The sequence below is a fragment of the Pangasianodon hypophthalmus genome, chromosome 22, assembly GCF_027358585.1.
Source record: "Pangasianodon hypophthalmus isolate fPanHyp1 chromosome 22, fPanHyp1.pri, whole genome shotgun sequence".
Taxonomy (NCBI): domain Eukaryota; kingdom Metazoa; phylum Chordata; class Actinopteri; order Siluriformes; family Pangasiidae; genus Pangasianodon; species Pangasianodon hypophthalmus.
Window position 1 is genome coordinate 6955492 of NC_069731.1, and position 19725 is coordinate 6975216.

Sequence of the window (19725 nt, forward strand, 5' to 3'; positions counted from 1 at the left end):
AACTGGGCCCATCTCGCTAGTGGGAGGGAATACTATCTACTGACCAAGTTTGACATTACAGTTTGGTCTGCATGATTCATTTTAGGGGAGAAAAAAAAATGTTTCAGCACTCCATGCTTGGTCCCTACCAATATATCAAATGGATCAAGTGAGATTATTGAAATTGAAATTAACAGCCTCTGGCCTTTTTGAGGTAAAACTACATGCAAGATCAAATTAAAAAAAAAACAAAAAAAAAAAACGGGTTGCTTTACTCATTAAAATTAAATACCATTTTAGTGGAGAAGGGCCTCTGGAAATGTTTGCTAATTAAAGAACATTCTTAAGATTAAGGTACCAGACCTAAAGACCGTTTATTAAGACCTTAAGATTAAGGTACCAGACCTTACGTTATGAATTTTTCGGGGAAACAGTTTAGCTCTTGTGTATTGCTGATCTCACAAAATGCTATAACACATTCCGAGCACTTCGCTTAGCTGAGGCAGACCCACTGTTAATCCCAAGTGTCAGTTGTCAGAATTTTTATTTATTTATTTATTTATTTACATCGCTTCTAAGCTCTGGCACAGTGTTCCAGAGAAGATTGAGAATACTAGTTCAATACCTGTTTTTGTTTTGTTTAATATGATCTATTCTCAGTCTTTGGTTTTTTTCACTCTTAAACGATTTGAATACATATTCAAATATTAGGCTCATTATTCAAATAAAACCTATTCAGTTCAAGGAAAATAACTCTAAGAACTCAATAATAAATAGAATATCTTTGATAATAAGGACTGTATGTATTTCCATCAGGGTAACAATTTTTAACAACTCCGCTTTGAGAACCACTGCTTCAATGTGTGTTATGATAAATAACAATGGTCTAATGAAATAGGTCTGGACATACTGTTACAAATAGATAAGGAGATAGATGAAAGCTTAGCTGTCAGAACATCTACTCTGGTCTTTACATATCTCCTGTGTCCTTGATACAGTATTTATAGATATAGACTCTGTTGAGGGTATTATGCCTTTTTTCAGTACCAAATCTAGGCATCTCGCTCAAAGCACAAAGTTTACATGTTCTTCATGGCATCTGATGATTAAATTATGTAGAAGCTAATAATAGCATTGACAAGACAATGTCTTCTTATTGTTCATGACTGTACCACCTGAAAATTGATCACAAAAAGAATCACTCAATAGGAACATCTCTCTCTGAATAAAGAACATATGTGTTTCATCTGCGTCAGTGCTAACGCTTCTCATTTTTATTATATTTTAAGATATTCAGTGTTTTTATTTAATGCCTATACAAGCCAGCACAGGGTTTACACATAGACTCTGGATATGTTCTCGAGTCCTTGGAGGTACTGTTTATAGTGACGAGGGAGTAAGTTAGAGCTTTTAATTTTGCTCTTCAAGTACACGCCTGAGGCTTATTGCTGCCTCCTACCTCCAAGAATGTCATTCTGTGATGAGATTTGGTCCGAGTCTGATTGGACCAGATTACAAGTGTTGTTACAGCAGTGTCTTTAGGATGCATAATGGAATTTTTTATTTGTTAGGTGGGGGGTGGGGTGATGAAGGAACCTGCTGACACTCTGCTTGCATTGTCATTAAGTACAGCAGAACAGGGATGTCGCTGCAACCAGTAAGCACCATTTGTCAAAATGATCCCAAAAGAATAGTCAGGAAGAGCTACAGTCAGCACCGTATTTCTTTTTGTAATTTCTCTCAGTGCAAGCTCTCACTGCAATTTCAAATGTTCAGTTTGTATTTGAACACATCTAAACAAATACTGGCATTACCAACCCCTAATGCTTATGACATTAAGGTCAGCCAAGACGCCTTTTTACAACCTCCAGCCTCAGACTCACAAATTAAAAAAAAGACACACATTCATCTTTGCAACAGCATATTGTGTGTTTTCTTTATAGTGGCATAGCCTGCAGTGGTTGTGTAGGACTGTAATTTTGGCTGCTAAGGTTGAAAGAGCATTGTCAATGTTGGTGTTCAGCTGTTTCCTGTGAGTTTTTTTTTTTCTCTACACCACCTCTGTGCATCGTGGGACTATACTTATGCCTTCACAAGACTTACCTCTCTCTGAACTTCCTTCTCTCTTACCTACATGTGAGATTTGAATGTCTTTAGGTTCATCGAAGAGGCATTCTCTGCTGACAGAGGCTAATGTCGTTCAGCTGATAGAAATATCTAATATTGTACAAATTAGGGGCTACAATGGATCAGTCCAGATATTTAATAAGCACAAAGCATTAAAGTGATCCCATGATTGAGGTGCCATTTCTGTCCCACTGTTTCATTTACAAATACACTCGCAGTCATCACCATCTTATTAGGAACACCTGTACGCCTGCTCATTCGTGAAATTATCCAATCAGCCAATCATGTGGCAGCAATGCAATGCATAAAGTCATACAGATACAGGTCAAGAGCATCAGTTAATATTCACTTCACCTAGCCTAGAGATCACCATGAGATTACTGTGGATAGTACCACACAGACACCCTAAAGATGGCTGTGGATGTTCTTCCTTGGATAGCCTAAAGACTGCAATTCAAGTCTCCATCACTGAACCACTGAACACCAGTTTGATACAATAGATCAAGCTAAAACTCATCCTCATACTCATATTCAATGTTCATACTCAAACTCCTATTAACACAGTTAGCACTATTTGACTATAGTATACAGTTATATAAGAGACGTTATTCATATCATCACACTATCAGATGAAGATTTTAAATGTATCCCTAATGATCTTTTGAGTCTGGTTCCTCTCACAGTTTCTTCCTCTTATTGTCTCGGGGAGTTTTTCCTTGTCACCGTTGCCTGTGGCTTGATCATTAGGGATACATTTAAAATTTTAATTTAAATTATATACCTGGATTTCTGTTAAGCTGCTTTTTGACAATGCCCATTGTTAAAAGTCTATATAAATAGAAATTGAACTGAATTTGATTGAACTGTATTGAAATATAAACATCAAAATGGGGAAGAAATGCAATCTCAGTGACGATGACCATGGCATGGTTGTTAGTGTAAGTATTTCAGTAACTGCTGATCTCCTGGGATTTCATGCACAACAGTCTCTAGAGTTTACACAGAATGGAGCAAAAAAAAAAAAACAATAAAACATCCAGTGAGTGGCAGGTCTGAGGGTGGAAATGCCTTGTTGATGAGAGAGGTCAGAGGAGAATGGCCAGACTGGTTCGAGCTGTCAGGAAGTCTAAGGTAACTGAAATAACCACTCTTTACAACCGCGGTAAGCAGAAAAACATCTCAGAAGGCACAACACGCTGAACCTTGAGGAGGATCGACTAAAACAGCAGAAGACCACATTGGATTCCACACCTGTCAGCCAAGTACAGGGATATGACATTACAGTGGGCACAAACTCACCAAAACTTGACAGTTGAAAACTGGAAAAACATCAGTTGGTCTTTTTCCAATCTTCAAAAGAGATTGGCAAAGTGGCCGGTGAATAAAATACCTAGAATACATTAAAATACATTTTGAACATGGGTAAAGTGTATTTGTGTTTATATTTCTGACTTAAAGCATTAATGAAACCTATCTATAGCACTCAGAAACAGCATTTCTGCCCCACATTCAGCTGGTTTAAAAAGCTATAGTTAGTCACATTGCATCATATAGCATGCAGCAGTGTAGTGGTTCAGAAGCAGCACAGTTGCTGCTATAGGATATAGTTTTACTGTCTTTGCATTAAACTGCCTTCTTTTGCACTGATTAAACCTTCAGGATAATAAAGCAGAGACCATCTTTTACAGATTGGCTGTGCAAATCTTGGGTAAGTTACTATTGTGATTATTGTAAAACAAAGTGTTCTGTTGTTTAACAATGGAAAATATGACTTTTTTGTTAATAGACATTTATGTAACATTTATGGAAGGAGAGATAAGAGGGACTAACTTGACTCATGGATGAGCCATAACATTAAATGAGAAAGACAATGGTAAATAAATAAATAAATAAATAAATAAATCTCAGGTTGGAGACTAACAACTTTCTTTTGAAATAGATGAGAAAACATATTGATGTTCCCAAGTGTTCAGATTTTAGGAATGAGAGAGAGAGAGAGAGAGAGAGAGTTCTTCTATGGAAGCTCTGATTCTGAAGAGCTTCTTATTGTCTTCTGGTCTTGTCAAACGCCGCGCGTTCTCCAGAGCATCAGTAGCCCAGCTGAGCCTCTCCATTTATCTGCACCTGCCACAGCCTGCCAAAAGGACAAGAGAGTGTGGCATTTAAAAAAAAGAAAGGCAGACAGAGAAAGAGAGAAGGAGATGACTCATTGTGAGACTCTCAAAGGATCAGCCATACCTAGGGGAAGAACCGTGTTAAGACGCCTTACACACACAAACACGCACATTCATTCTCTCTTCACACACCAGATCCCTCTATTCAATTTCCTTGGTCCACTGGGTAAAAAAAAAAAAATCTATCAGTGGTTCTTTTAGTTTGTTTTGTGGATAGTGGGTCTGCCTGAAAAATGAAAATTATTTTCTTTTATAAGGGAAGATTTATGGTATTAATTAAAAATATGAATTTTGAACCAGACTTAAAAGGGAACCTGTCCTCTTCTGGGTTCCGCTGGTTTGTCAGCACTAATAAAATGCAATTAAAGATAAAATGATTTTGTACACTACGTGGTTTGCACATTGTGTTGGTACAGTAACATTCTGAAATATAAACTCCATTATTTGGCCTATTTTAGTGCTTTGTCACATTTGATATTTTGCAGTACAGATATTTCTGGAATGTGCTTTATGACATGACTACAAATTGCTGCCCAAAATAGTGCACTATATAATAAATAGGGCGTAATTTCAAATATAGAGCAGGGTCGAGGAACACTGCATTAGAAGTCCCATCTGTTGATTGAGTGAGGTTGGGTCTAGGAGGTCAGCCGAGTGAATTTCCACACCTGAGCTTTTGTGGCTTAGATTTAAAGCCTGTCACAGTGGAGTATGATAAAACAGAAGAACTAGAGCATGTGTAATTACACACACACAAACACACACACACACAAACTCACACACACACACAAACTCTCTCACACACACACACACACACTAGGGATATAACTGACAACAAATACATTATTCATAATTGGGAATGAACATCTAATGTGTTCTAAACAGATATAAATACAGATACAAATAGGACGTGCACTATTTTTTTGTATTTTGTTTTGTTCTTTTTATTCTTCTTATTATTATAAAGCTTGCAAGAAAGCTTGCCAGCCAAGCTTGCAGGGTATCTATTTGGGACTGGGATCCGACGGGTTATTAAAAAATTCACCTGAGCAGGAGGTTTTTACTTTCATGCGGGTGTGAGAGAAGGGCAAGCAAAGGGACAAAGGGACAAACATTCATTAACATGCAAGGATGTTCAGTCATCCTTAGTAACTGCCTGGTCAGGGTTGTGTTGGTTTAAATTATGCTACTAGTTTTGAAATTTTGGGAAACAGAACCGACTAAATTTGTTAGAAAAGGCAGACAGGTACAAACACAAATAATAATTGTGTGAGTGGGATTAAAAAAATACTCCAGTGAGTATCAGTCTCTCAAATCTAACTGAGGTGGAGGAACTGTCAGGGCTGAATTCACAGACCATGCTGACAGTGCTGGCATTTCTATCTCGGGGAATTAGCGGTTGAAAGTAGAGAAGAAGCAATAAAACAACCCCAAACAAACAAATATTTAAAAAACCTTCCTGTTTAGACACACTCACTTCGCATTTAAATCCGAATACAATATATAAATTGGAAGTGCTACATAGATTCACAACGTGCCATTGTGTTACACCCCTAACACATGCACATGCACACACACACAGGTTAGAGTAACTAAGGTTCATTTTGTATACTTGAAGGAATAATATACTATAGTACATTTAAAGAATAAACACTGAAAATGGCTCTGTTATGTCCAGTAACCTGGCAGCATTGAGTGGCATTGAAGATGACATCTGATGCACAGACCTTGACTAAGAACCCAGATCTGTATCTTTTTATATTGTGAGGCATATATGTGGGTGACACCACCTATCCAGAGTCATTTTAGTTGATTAGGATGTTGCCTGTTCTCATTATGGAGCTGATGTTGTAGAAAAAGCTCCTAATGTGTCCTGAAAGGCAGAGGTCATGGTTGTTTTCTGCTGTCAGATGACATTTCACACTGACTTGCCCTTGTGTGTGGCCGTAGGTAGAATCATATAATCCCTGCTGATTACTAACAACATAGGCTTAGAATTAGCCACACATTCATAATGTGTTCTAGAGTTATAATTATAGAAAATTATAGAAAAAAGTAACTAATACATGTTCAAGAAGATGCTAGAAGTCACCAGATGATGTTACAGAGTAATTTGCATATTCATTGAATCATCATGATAATTTGCATATTAAAACATGAAAAAGGAAAATCTAAAGAGCAGAACAGAACAAAACTCATATCTTATAAAAAAAAAAAAAAAGAAGAAGTATTTGGCCGTGGCACCACTGTTAGTCATGGGAACAACGATGATCAGTGATTGGTTACTGGGAAACAGTGATGCTCATTGATTGTTGGGAATCAATGGTGATCAATGATTGGTTGTTGGAAAACAATGGTGATCAATGACTGGTTGTTGGAAAACAATGGTGATGTGATTGGTTGTTGGGGAAATTATGGTGATCAGTGATTGGCAGTTGGGAAACAAGTGGCTGTTGGGAAACAGTGGTGATCAGTGATTGGTTGTTGAAAAACAATGGTGATCAGTGATTGGTTGTTGGGGAATGATGGTGATCAGTGATTGGTTGTTGGGGAAACAATGATGATCAGTGATTGGTTGTTGGGGAAATGATGGTGATCAGTGATTGGCAATTGGGAAACAAGTGGTTGTTGGGAAAAACTAGTGATCAGTGATTGGTTGTTGGAAAACAATGGTGATCAGTGATTGGTTTTTGGGAAAAGCTGTGATGTGAGCTGGAGAGCTGTATCAAATGCTCTTTTATGAATATATATTCACTAAAGGGACCTAAAAAGTCACCAAATCCATATACGAAGCTGCTAATTTGGACCTTAATATCTTACATGGACCTTCCTATCCTACATGATTATATGTGGGTGTGAGACCTGAGAAAATTTCTGTTAGAACAGTTATATCTATTTTTGTTATATATTGTGTTCCTCATTATTCATTTGTCAGGGAGTATCTTTGTTGTGCAGATGATTCATTGCATGAATGGAATAGCATTTATACTGTATACTGAATTTCTATTTAAAATTCATCATCCACTTTTTAAAATGTAGGGCAGCCCAGAGGAGCACAACACAATAAGATATCCAAATAAAATGAACAGAATTAAAAAACAATATACAGTTGCAAAAAAATGCTGCAATTTATGTCTGTCACAAGCAGCATAGTGATTCAGAAGGTGTATGTTAAAAACAATAGGGAGCATCATAAACATGAACATGAAACATGAAGGTGGATTACTTTCTCAAGTATTAATCAAGAACTGGGTGTTCATATACACACCGCACAAAAAGCGCATTCAGTGCTGTGTGTCGCACATAGCTATCCAATTGCACTCAGCTTATTTAAAGTGGTGCATGACAGCTGAAAGAGGTCTATCCAAATTTGTATTTGGGCACTTCTAAGGCTGGAATTGAAGATGGTGGTTCAAGTCCTGAGTCATTATCAGCCTCAACACTGCTCTAAGACTCTGTTATAGAGCCAGTAAGGCAGGTGATTGAGCTGTAAGAAGGGCTCTGTTGACGAACATGAGCTTCTATGATGTGTATTCTCAGTTCCAGATTCAAAGGTTTCAGTTGAGAATTGGTATGTACAAGTGTAATATGACACAGATATTTATTATTTTGCACATTTATTGCATGTGTGTATTTATTTTTACCAATGCATAAAAGAGCATTTAAGCCGTAAATATAATTTGTAGCCTGTGTATGGCTGTTAAAGTGCAGTTTGATCTGTCCTTTGCTGTTGTTTATCAGCATTTAACTACACTAATAAAATAGCCTAAAAATAGCAATTTTGCTTTAACTAAATAACATTTAGTCAGCAACTATTTTTAATTACTCATAGAGTAGCTAAAACTAACATCCTTGCAAAAGTCTTGTAATGGTCTGGGGCTTTTTTCTATTAATTAATGCTGTGCTGTTTCAGAATTTTTTCTCATGTACAGCATTTTCATAAATCTTTCATTTTTAATGCTTTGTGGCTTTATGTGGCTTTTCCATTAACTGTATTTGGACTGAGCACTACTGGGCTGACATATAAAAGCCTGCATAGAAATACCATATACCATACATCTCACATGAAAAACCTTTATCCCAGACGTTGTATTTAGCACGAAATAGGATTTCTTATAAAGATGAACATGGCAAAGGTGAAGAGTGAAGCAACAACAAGTTTGCTTTTTAACTTCACTCAGTAAGAGTTTTAGATACTTATATCAGAGTTTATTCAACCAGGACCCCTGGTGTAAGGACAATTATCAGTCACACTGTGTATGAAATGAACAGATATTCTTTACAGGTATAGCTAAGATTATTGAATGACATTCCTGAGATGATAAACACCATTTTGAATCTTATTCAGATACAGTGCCAATGAAATAGTCGTGTTTTCCTTTTTTTTTTTTTTTTTTTTTTAAAATCAAAGACTTCCTGGATTCCTGTTCCCATTTTATTATCAGTTTCTTTTGTTTTGTCAGGGAAAAAAAGAGCAAAAAGGACATGGTAAATCGGTGCCTTTGAGTTTTCAAGACATTACATTTTCTGCTGAACAGTTCAAACCGTTCTGTAAATCTGTCAATTATTCATGAGGCAGCTGTTTCAATGACATTTCAAATTGTCTTTCAAGGGCAAAATCCAAAATCATGAATATGACAGTGTTCTGAGATAATTACACACATTGCTTTTATATTTTCTCAACAGACTCAGAAATGGAAGTTATGTCAAGCATTAGTGAGAGAAAAGTAGAATTAATTTGACTTTAAATCAAAACTGTGACAAAGAGAAGAAGGAAAAAAGTGGCACTGAGAAAAAAAATTGGAAAAGAGAGAAAATGGCACAACTATCATTCACATCATTTAAAACAGTTTTTTTTTTAATGGTGAAATTTTAATGATAATAAACAGTTGTTACAAAACACACTTGATTTCTCAATACAAATCAATCAATGTGTCAGGGAATTCTTTGCCATGGCTTTTACACAGTAAGCACGAATGGGTTGTAATGGAATAAAGGTGTTACATATTCAAAATACAAAGCAGAACTGCTGGCTGGTCATGAAATTGGATGGGAGAGCTAATATCTAATATCTATTAATAGCTCAACAATGAAACTAATAAGGTTGAACAATGCATTATATAATGATAAGGTCTATTAACTATTACACTTAGAGTGAGCTGCATTTATGAGCTCAAATTTTTTAAGCACTTCAAGTCCGTAATGCTCTGCTGGGTTCATGCCATGTTTCCTCCATATACCAAATATGGTCAACAGAAAAGCTGTGACCCTTTCATTCAATCAAATCACAATTACATTCAATCACAACAAATGTGTACATCAGTTCCATGTGACTGAACTGAGTTACATTAACACAGTTTGGTTTTGTGCATCTAACATGATTTGGTCCGGTATTTCTGAATAAACCTAAACTCCACACACTCACCCAAACTGAGGATTTAACGCAGGTCGCTGCCATTCTGCAAAAGCTATCTTACCGCTGCACTATTCTACCACACATCTATTAATTGTGTTAATTTAACACTATACATGGTGTCCCAAAATCTCCATACATAGGGGGAAATTAACACTTTTTAGCAAAATGTCTTCCAAAATTTGTCATACTTAGTTTATATTTGTTTCAGATAGCCTTTAAGAATGCCTCTGACAAAAGAAGAAACTATTGAAATCATTCTCATGGCTGGAATGGGAAGCTGGCACAATGCAATTACATGCATACACCAGATTATCATCATGATAATCAGAGTTCATCATGAGTGTGGTTCACTCCATACGTTCACTTCATGTGTGTTTACAAAGATATGGCAATCATGTAGAGGATATTTTGTAAATAAAGTTACATTTTACTAAAAAGTGTTAATTTTCTCTATGTATGAAGACTTTTGGGACACCGTATAGTTATAGTACCCGTCAGTGCCAACATCCCTGCAAGATTTCATGATGTAATTGGTTTACGTTAATACTAAGTGAATTGATCTTGCTCACTCTACATAATTCAATCTAGGAATTAGAAACTTGTTTAAATTTAGTATAAGCAATAAACTTACAGTACATTTTGATTAGAAACTTTTTTATGTAGACCATACCTAATATTTTATATTTCATTTTATTCAGTGTACTTTGATTGGACAGTGTGTGCTCAGTCTATTAATTTTTAGTTTACAATGTCACAGCCAATCAAAGAGAGCAAAATGTGCTCTTTGGGTGAGAGAGATGGCATATGCTCTCTCTATCTCTGTCAATCACAGCAAAACTAGCCAATCATGGATGTCTATGAGCTCATGTATATGGAAGAGGGTAGTTAGTGCTTTCCTCCAACTGTGTTCAGCTACCCTGTGATATAGCATGAACAGCAGTCCAGAAAGATGCTGTGGCTGGCTTCATATATCTCAGAGGAAGCTTGTGTTACCCTTCACCCTCCCCTGCCATGTGGGAAAGAGGAAATAGGAAAGAGCTGGCTAGTGGGTGAGATTTGGCAAATAACAAAAATGGGGAAAAAAGGATAACAATGTAGTACAGTTTTCAGGATGTTTTCTAAATATATTCTGAATAAATTCCTTTGTATCTATTGTACCCTGATTGTGAGTATGCATCAAAAGCAAGCCTGAAGGTGTCATTACTGAAAAATGCCAATTAAGACAATTAGTATGAAGTGCAATGTATTGTGAGGAAGAATAAAAGAGATGTGAATTGATAAGAAAAAGTGAATAAGTGGCCCTGAAAAGAAAGGAATGCTAGAGTGCTAGTTATTCTTTTGTTGCATTTCCTGAGTCTAATCAAATGGTAAAATTTCTTTATTTCCCTCTTTGTATAAAGTCACTGCATTTGACATCTCCCCAGTGCTGACTTCATGTCTGCCAGATGCTTCTGACATTTTTATTGGTTTGTGATTGGGTGTAGGCTTTGTTGATATCTTGTTTATTTTGTTTTGATTCATTTTTCCCTTTCTTCCCAGAGGAAGAAATTAATAACCAGACAGACATCCATCTATATATTTTGTTAGGAAATTTTAAACAATACATTCTTTTGATCTTTTTGGAATTACCTTTTTCCGACATTGCTTACTGTCTCTGTATGTAATTTGTCCCTCTTGTATCTATCTTGGCAGAGACTGAAGGAGCTTAAGCAAAGAGAATTTGCACGCAATGTCTCATCTAAGAGCTGGAAGGATGAAAGGAAGCAAGAGAAAGCACTGAAACGCCTCCATCAAATTGCCCTGCTCAAGCAGCAAAGGGATGGGTGAGACACCATGTTTGCTATATAGTATGGTTTTCAAAGCCCTTAAAGAACAAAGCTTTATAATACAATACTTCAGTTCACTTCAATTGGATATCCACTTTTTTACCTTTGACCACTGAGCCATCATTGCCATACATATTTCTCTAGAATATAACACAAATACCTTATATCATATTTCTATAAATAATATACAGTACATTGTTATAAATATTACAAATAGTGACTTCACCTTTACTGGTTTTAAAACAAACTGTATATATCTGATGAAGAATCCAGGAAATAACATAGGTGTACTTCAGTAGAGATGAATTTAGTAACAATTAAATATAGTACACAGAGGACAAAAGAGGATAGAGGATTAAAAAGTCCCCCGTCAGCCATGCAAGCAAGTGCCTCTGAGACTGTAGGAGGTGAAACAGGTATATATATATATCTGTGAAGCAAATACATAAGGTTCTGTAATTGCTTAGTATGTTCTTTTTTTTGACAGTGACAAGGAAAAGAAGACAAAGTTAACAGCTGCAGCCCGAGACCAGCAGCAAGAGAAAATAAGGCTCAATGGCAGTGACAAACCAGGATCCAACAACACCCTATACCAAGATCAGAATCACAGCACTCCCTCCCCAAAGGAAGGACCAAAATCCCCAACCACCAAAATCCCTCCATCTGCGCCAGTGCTTACAAATCAGTGCTCTCTTCGGGTTAAGTGTTCCTCACTGCTAGCTCAGACCCCAAAAGGTCACCGGCATGCTAAGGCAGGGATCTCATTCTGTTTCTCCAAACGGGCTCACCTGAAGCTGGACTCCTGTGCATCAGTGTTCACTGATGGCTTGGATGAAACTAGTGACCACCAGGAAGTCCAGAGACAGCAGCAGAAGCTGGCCTTGCAGGCCCTCTTGTCCCGATCTCCCTCACCCACACAGGATGACCACCATGTTCCTCTGGATCCAATGCCACTGAACACTTCCCCAAAGAGGGATCTACAGACAGATCAGCCCAATCAGGAAGGTAGTCTGGAGATGCAAGTGATGTACTGCACCATAGAGCCACAGAGGCAAAGTTGTCCTGATACACATGGTCCAGAATTTAGGAGACAGCCAGCCAGTTCAAAAGATAGGGCAGCTAATAATGGCCAGAAATCCAGACAAGAAAGGGCCTATGAGGGATTGATGGAGAGAAGCAGCCTGAGCCCTACTGCTCACATAGATGGACATAACAATATGACTCCTGGCCAACTCAATGCACAGTACTCAAAACAAGACTTACAAAGAAGTAGCAAACAGGATAATTCGATGACTGAAAACTGTTTAGCTGAGGGTGACCTAAGCAGAAAAACTTTCTTAAGTGTCCTTGGAAAAGATGGGACTAAGCTAAAATGGCCTTGTGAGCTTGTGCAGTACACCTCAGATGAACCCCGTGTGTCCTACAGCTGCAATCCACTCTTCTTGAATTTCAAATGCACAGAAGGCAAAGAGAAAAGCACAGGGGCAGAGAAGGCAGATGTTTGCAATGTCTCAGATCAACCCAACAGAGCTGAGGAGCAGACCCCAAATATTAATAAAGTTAACTTAGGCATTTTAAAACCAAAGAAACACAAACATCGGCGGAGAGGAAGAATTCGTATGTGTAAAGTAAATGCTGTTAAGAGACAACGAGTGGCCTGTGCACTCAGCAGTTTTTCCCAGTCACCTGCTGAAGGACAATTTGAATTCAACAGCACCCCGGCCAGCAAACTGCGCATCAAGCAGAACTGCACTGAGAAGAGGCACAAACTCAGGAACAGAAAGAGACCACAGGATGAAACACAACAACTAAACCTGAAAAGTATAATTGTAAATGCTTTTTCTGCCCCACAACACCGAAGAAGGAAGCGTCAGAGGTTGCCTTCTGCTCTAGGCGTGGCGAAGCACAAGGCTCTTTTGCATGCATCTCCAGTTGGGAGTGGGGATAATTACCAGTGGTATGGCAACTTCTGTAAATCTAAACGGGATGCTAATGTGACCCCACTCAAGTCCAGCTCATGGGGCGTCTTGTCGGAATTGAGGTCTGATAGCGAATGGCCTGCATACCAGTGGGAAAGACATTGTACTTCTTCTGCATCAGCTTCCTTCTATCCCAGGAGGAGAGGATGTAGCCAGCCTTGCTCTTATATCAGAAAATCTAGTTATAGCTTCCCATGCTATGGTTACAGGCACATGTCAGACAGCCCAGACAAAGATACTGAACCCAGAGAAGAATACTGCGATTACAGAGACTCAGAACTCTACAAGGAGAGGAATTACTATGGGGTTTGTGACAGACACTGTATTATAAAGCAGAGATACGGTATAAGAAAGCATAAAAGGCACCTCAGGGAGAACAGATATAGAGATTACCGTAACCCTGCCACAAAAAGAATTTGTTTGTATAGAGTCTATGAGGATGGTGATGATCCACATGACACAGAACAAGACTGGTGGTGCAAGAGACCAAGCCCTGATCTTAGGAGGCATAAACGAAGAAACAGGTTCTGGTTAAGATCAGTGGTGAATCACGAGAAGGGGGATGAGCAGTCCAGTCCAATGTTCAGACATAGTCCTGCTTCCTCTAGTATCACCAGCATTTCAGACATTAGTGGCGACTGCAGTTCTTATATTAAGCAATCCTATTCTGGGCAGAGTGACTTCAAATGGCCAGCAGAGAGATCTGCCAGGACCAAACATTCTCATTCAAGAGAACACACACCAAGAGAAAAGAGTCCGTCACCAACATCAACATGTATTGATAGATCAGAGGCAGTGCAATCAGACTCCCAACCTGTTATTTCTGATTTCAGAGGAAAGCTGGAACCTGTTGCACAAAATTCCAAATCCAGTGATTTGACAAAGCAGAGCACATCAACTGATAAAAAATTGGCAAATAGCAGAATATGTACTCTTTCACTCCCCTTGATTGGCAAACTCCCCTCGATAAAGAAAGGAATAAGACAGGCAGGAATGCACAAAGTGAAAGGTAGCAGCAGCAGTTGTGGTAACCAAGCAAAAACATTTCTAAATGATCAATCAAAACCTGAATGCCAAGCATTATTTGAAACTGCACATATAGCCACGCAAAATTCCTCATCCCAAGCTTGTCCACCTTTAACTGATCAGAGAACTGCAGAACCTTGTGTAAGCAAAGAAACACAGAAAGATAAGTCCATGTCTCATGAAAACTTCATCAGAGTTCTGGGGAAGACATCAGACAAAACCCCAAATAATCCACCGCAGAGTTGCTTGATCCCTCCCTTAACAGAGAAACCTATAACATTCACGGAGGAAGAGATGGACAAGTACAGAATTCTTCAACTTCAGGCCCAGCAGCATATGCAGCAGAAACATCTCCAAGAGCAACATGACATGCCAAGAAGTTCATTTGTTCCTCAAATGAACCAACTACCTATTCCTGGTCCTGAGCCTTCAAATCAGACTGTCCCAGCTCCCTGTCTCTCATACACAATACATCAGCATGGGGCACTTTCAGCTTTCTCTTCCTTCATCTCCTGTCCTTCGGCCTGCTTGGCATCCCACAGTTCCCCATCTGCCCACCCTCCTCTCCGTCCCAGTCTCTCACAGCCCCACTTCACCCCTCTTCCATTTCCTACTGTGTTCTATCAAGCTTCCCCTGCAGTAATGCTGGCAACACACCCTCTCCACCTTATTTCAGCAGCACCCCTCCACCGTGCACATCCTCATTCTCACATTGCTGGCCTAACGCTTCACCCCCCACCACATGCCTCGTTGCTCCCCTCTGTGCTTACCCCAGCAGCCATGGTAGCTGGCAGGAGTCTGCAAATCCACCCTACACCACAGCCTCTGTTCCCTCAACAGGATCTTCAGCACCACCCTGGTATTGCTAGCTAGGTTTGGTGAAGAAAACAACAAGTCTGAATGGGAAAGAAGAAATGTGACAAAATAGAGAAAGTAAGGGGTCTATCCTTGGTACTCATAAGTGATATTGGACTATGGTCTAGCACTTTTTGATGTTTGTTTTTGACTTGGCCAAAGGTTTTAGTGTCTTGCTTGTCTTATCATTTATTTTGTACTATAATTGTTTGAATGTCTGTCTGCTATTTGTGTAAATGGTAGTGCAGTCAAGCACTGGCCTTCCTCAAAAAGGTTATCCTCCATAACTGTAAATTCCTTAAGTTCAACTGATGGGAAAATGGTTTACCTGGCTTAAAAATGTAACTTGAAATGTAACTTTTGGTTAAATAGCAATTTGACTCAAGTCCCTTTTGAATAGTGGATTGCAAACATTATCTGCATGTCATAAAGCAGGATTGAGGGGTTATTTTTATCTATATCTGAGCACCAGAGGAGATGTCAGAGTGCCAAAACAAATGTATAGATTTGGGCATGTATGAGAATGAAAAGGAGGGATATACAGTATATTGAAGTGTAAGCTGCAAGTGATTTGTTGTGTCCTGAGACTAAAGCATATTCTATCTTTCAGTACAGTTAAGTGAGGTGAAAGACTGACTTAATAGACTATAATACAGAGTTGTAATAATGCAATAATACAGTTTTCAATCTATTCAAAGGTCTAAAGCCTTCAATAGTATTTATGTACTGTACTTTCTAATGGAAAATACATTTAAAAATACATTTTAACAACATAAGGTGTGTACAACCTGCACTTGTCTGAATTATGTATGTTCCAGAGACTTTGTATTTACTCTTATTTTGTTAGAACCAAACATTTTGTGACCTGTAAGATAATGTCATAATAATAAATTTAAATGTAATTTAAAGAAAACTGTGTATCTTGTCATTGCTGCTGTTTGATCAAAAATAAGACAGAATTACTGTATCATATGATTTCCAGTATATACCTTAATAAAAAAATAGTTTAATCAAATGTTTGTTATGATGGTCCAACATGTCATTTGGCCAAATGCTACAGGCATGAAATAAATTTATTTACTGGTTGGGTGTAGCCATGGGCAATTTATGTACAAACTTATCATATTAATCAGATATCAGCAATAAATGGGGTTTTCAAGGTTAGTTTCTTAAATTACAACAAACTGAGAGATGCTAAGGTGTCCTCCTCCACAGTCAGTGAATACATCCATCTATCTCCAGTAACCACTTTATCCTGGTCAAGGTCCTGATGAATCTGGAAGCACACCAGTCCATCACAGGGCACCAAGCATACACTCTTTCACACCTAGGGGCATTAGAGTAGTCTTACAGTAGCCAATCGACCTACTGGCATGATTTGGAAAGGTGAGAGGAAACCCATACAGAAATGGGGAGAACATGTAAAACTCCACACAGACAGTAAGGCCAGCTCAGGACTGAACCAGAGACCAGTGAGCTGTGAGGCATCAACATTAACCATTTTCCCCTCACTCAGCCATTTGTAGATGTCACCAGGTGGCACCGCATTAGAGAATTTTGTCAGCACTCTTTTAGTAAATCCATAATCTAGTCACACAGAATTCCAGTTGAACAGTTACTGGGCCTGCAATTTCCCTAAGGCACTTGCTTTTTTGCCAGTATTTCTTTCACAAATCTAAATAAGAGTCACACAGCTCTTTGTCCTCTTCGTCTCCTTAGAGCAGGCACTCAGGTTGCTATGCTTTAGAGCTTTTTGACAGTACTTCTTAGCAAATCTATAATCTAAATAATAGTCACACATTTTAGCAAATGAAAATCTATTCCATTGCTGAAAAAGTATTCAACACTAAGCCACGTCTATGTTCGAGAGAAGGTGCGGTGCAAAATGTGTTCAGTGTCTGAAATTAATATTCAATTTACTAAGAATGAAGCTCATCACTCAAACTGTGCCTGAGACTACATAGTAAGAAGTGAAGTGTGAAGTGATAGAAATGGCCAACAATAGAGCTATCAGAAAGCTGAAGAGGAAATATGAATTGAGTAACTACCATATATATATATATGTTAATAAATGAAGTTTTATTAAATATAGTCTCAGATATTGTTGTTTAGTCAGAACAACTAAACAACATCAGGTGCATTCCTATGTCTGACATACAACCAGATTCACAATTGGTTTTACCCTAATGGGAAAACAAAGTATAGATTAATGTTTGGTGGTCTGGAAAAACCATTCATATAGTCAAATTTTGACATTTTATATGTCAAATCATATATAGTTCTGAAAACTAAAGGTTTTTCCCCCCAAATGTGAAAAGGGAGAAAATCAGATTTAAAGATTTCCCTCTAATATCACTGAAAGACACCCCACCCACCTCTACATATACAATCTAATTTACTTATGGAAAAAAACAACATTTTTATTAACACATTTTAAAGAATTATGTATACAATGAATACAATGACCTAGCACATAGATTATTTATATCATCCATAACACATTTAATTAATTAATAATTAAATAAATATGTTAAACTTATATTATTATACTATAATTTATTTAATTAAAATTTACTTAAACACGAGCCTCCCCATAGTCTCTTCACTCCACTGATCTCTGTTCATTCTAACATCAGTGGGGAAGTAATTGAATATGATACAGATGCCAAAGTATAATATTGAAGTTTTGGTTTTATAGAATTACTGCTACAGTTACAGTATATACACCATATGGCCAAAAGTATGTGGACACCAGACTATCACACCCTTATGTGGGCCTTCCCCAAACAGGTGCCACCAAGTTGGAAGAATAGAATCATCTACATTGTCTTTGTATGCTGTAGCATTAAGATTTCCTTTCACTTGTACTAAGGGCCCCAAACCTGGTCCAGCATGGCAATGCCCCTGTGCATAAAAAATGCTGAGGTCCAACTTGAGTGGCCTGCACAGAACCCTGACCTCAACCCCACTGAACACTTGGAATGCCAACTGCAACCCATGCCTTCTCATCCGTCATCAGTGCCTGATTTCAGTAATACTCTTGTGACTGGATGGACACAAATCCCCACAGCCATGTTTCAAAATCTAGTGGAAAACCTCCCCAGAAGAGTGAAGATTATTATAACAGCAAAGGAGGATTAAATCTGGAAAGGTATGTTCAACAAGCACATAAGGGTGTGATTGGTCAGGTGTCCATACTTTTGGTTATGTAGTATATGACGGGGATTCTCAGATTGCCATGCACTTGTCATATTAAAAGTGTGCAATTAAACTGTATTCTTTTTCTCTTTTATTGTATTTAGTAAATTGAATTTCTTTTTATTTTAGAAGAAATTGATGGATGTGAAGTGGACAAAATCACACATAAAACCCATACTTTTTTGTGTGAATTTCCCTCAAATGCATTTTAAAGAGGAGAGGCACATCTTGCATTTGGTCTAGATCTTCATGTCTTCTGCATCTGTGTGAGGATTAAAGAGCAAATCTCTCCTCTTGCTCCCTCCAGCCTATATGTAGAGGTCAACAACACACATTTACTATACACTAATAGGGTCATATTAGCTTACTAATTAACTGATACGTTCGGTAATCATATTTTTAGTTTTGCGATACTTATTTATTCAGTTCATGCATCTAATTCCATGACAGCATCACCCTTTTGTTTAACAGAGATATACGCATCAGTCAGGCTTGTGCTTTTGCTGAATATATGCTGTTCAGTTCAGCTCAGCATGTTGTGCAGTTCACTCAGTTCAGTCCCAGCCAAATGTTGTGATTTCCAGTTTTTCTTTACTCTTCAGTCCTAAGGTTATACTGCATGACAGGTTGAGTGGCAGCTTGTTCAAAATAGCAACAGCCTCTTTAGTGCTGAGCTTTCTGGCTAAGTGGGGGGGCTTGAGCTGCTTTTTTTCCTGCTGCTTTGTAATACTGTAAAGAATTTATGTAATAAAAAGTTTTTAAATATCAACAAAAGTGCATTAAAGTACATTTTCTTAGGTATATTGTCATGAGGTTTTGTAACTGGACAAAGTATGTTGGAAAACTTGCACTGGTTCTTTCGCAGATTTGTCTAGTTCACTTAATTGTGCAGATCCCAGACATCATAGATTATGCTTTAATCTAAAATGAGGTATATTACTTATCTTATATTGCTATATTACATTTTGCTAAACTTTTCTTTAATATTTTCTTTTACCTTTTTTTCTATTTTCTTTTTTTTTAACAATAATAAAAAAGTATAATATTCATTTGCTTATTTGTCTACTTGTCAGGCAGCAGGGACAGACACAAGTGCAGGTACACAAAGGCTTTATTTGAAAAGCTTGCAATAAATCCAATCATAG

General features: G+C 37.8%; 1 protein-coding gene across 2 annotated transcripts in view; it reads left to right on the forward strand.

Annotated features, from left to right (window-relative positions):
* LOC113532640 (G patch domain-containing protein 8) overlaps positions 1 to 16280 on the forward strand; it is a 105535-nt gene extending 89255 nt beyond the window's left edge. The window contains exons 3-4 of one of the 2 annotated variants that reach the window (XM_026924098.3): positions 11389 to 11519; positions 12010 to 16280. In XM_026924098.3, coding sequence (XP_026779899.3) covers positions 11389 to 11519; positions 12010 to 15400 — 3522 coding nt within the window. In that variant the 3' untranslated portion in view covers positions 15401 to 16280. The remainder of the gene's footprint in view (positions 1 to 11388; positions 11520 to 12009) is intronic. The other variant, XM_026924097.3, reaches the window with a different exon arrangement.
* The last annotated feature ends 3445 nt before the right edge of the window (positions 16281 to 19725 follow it).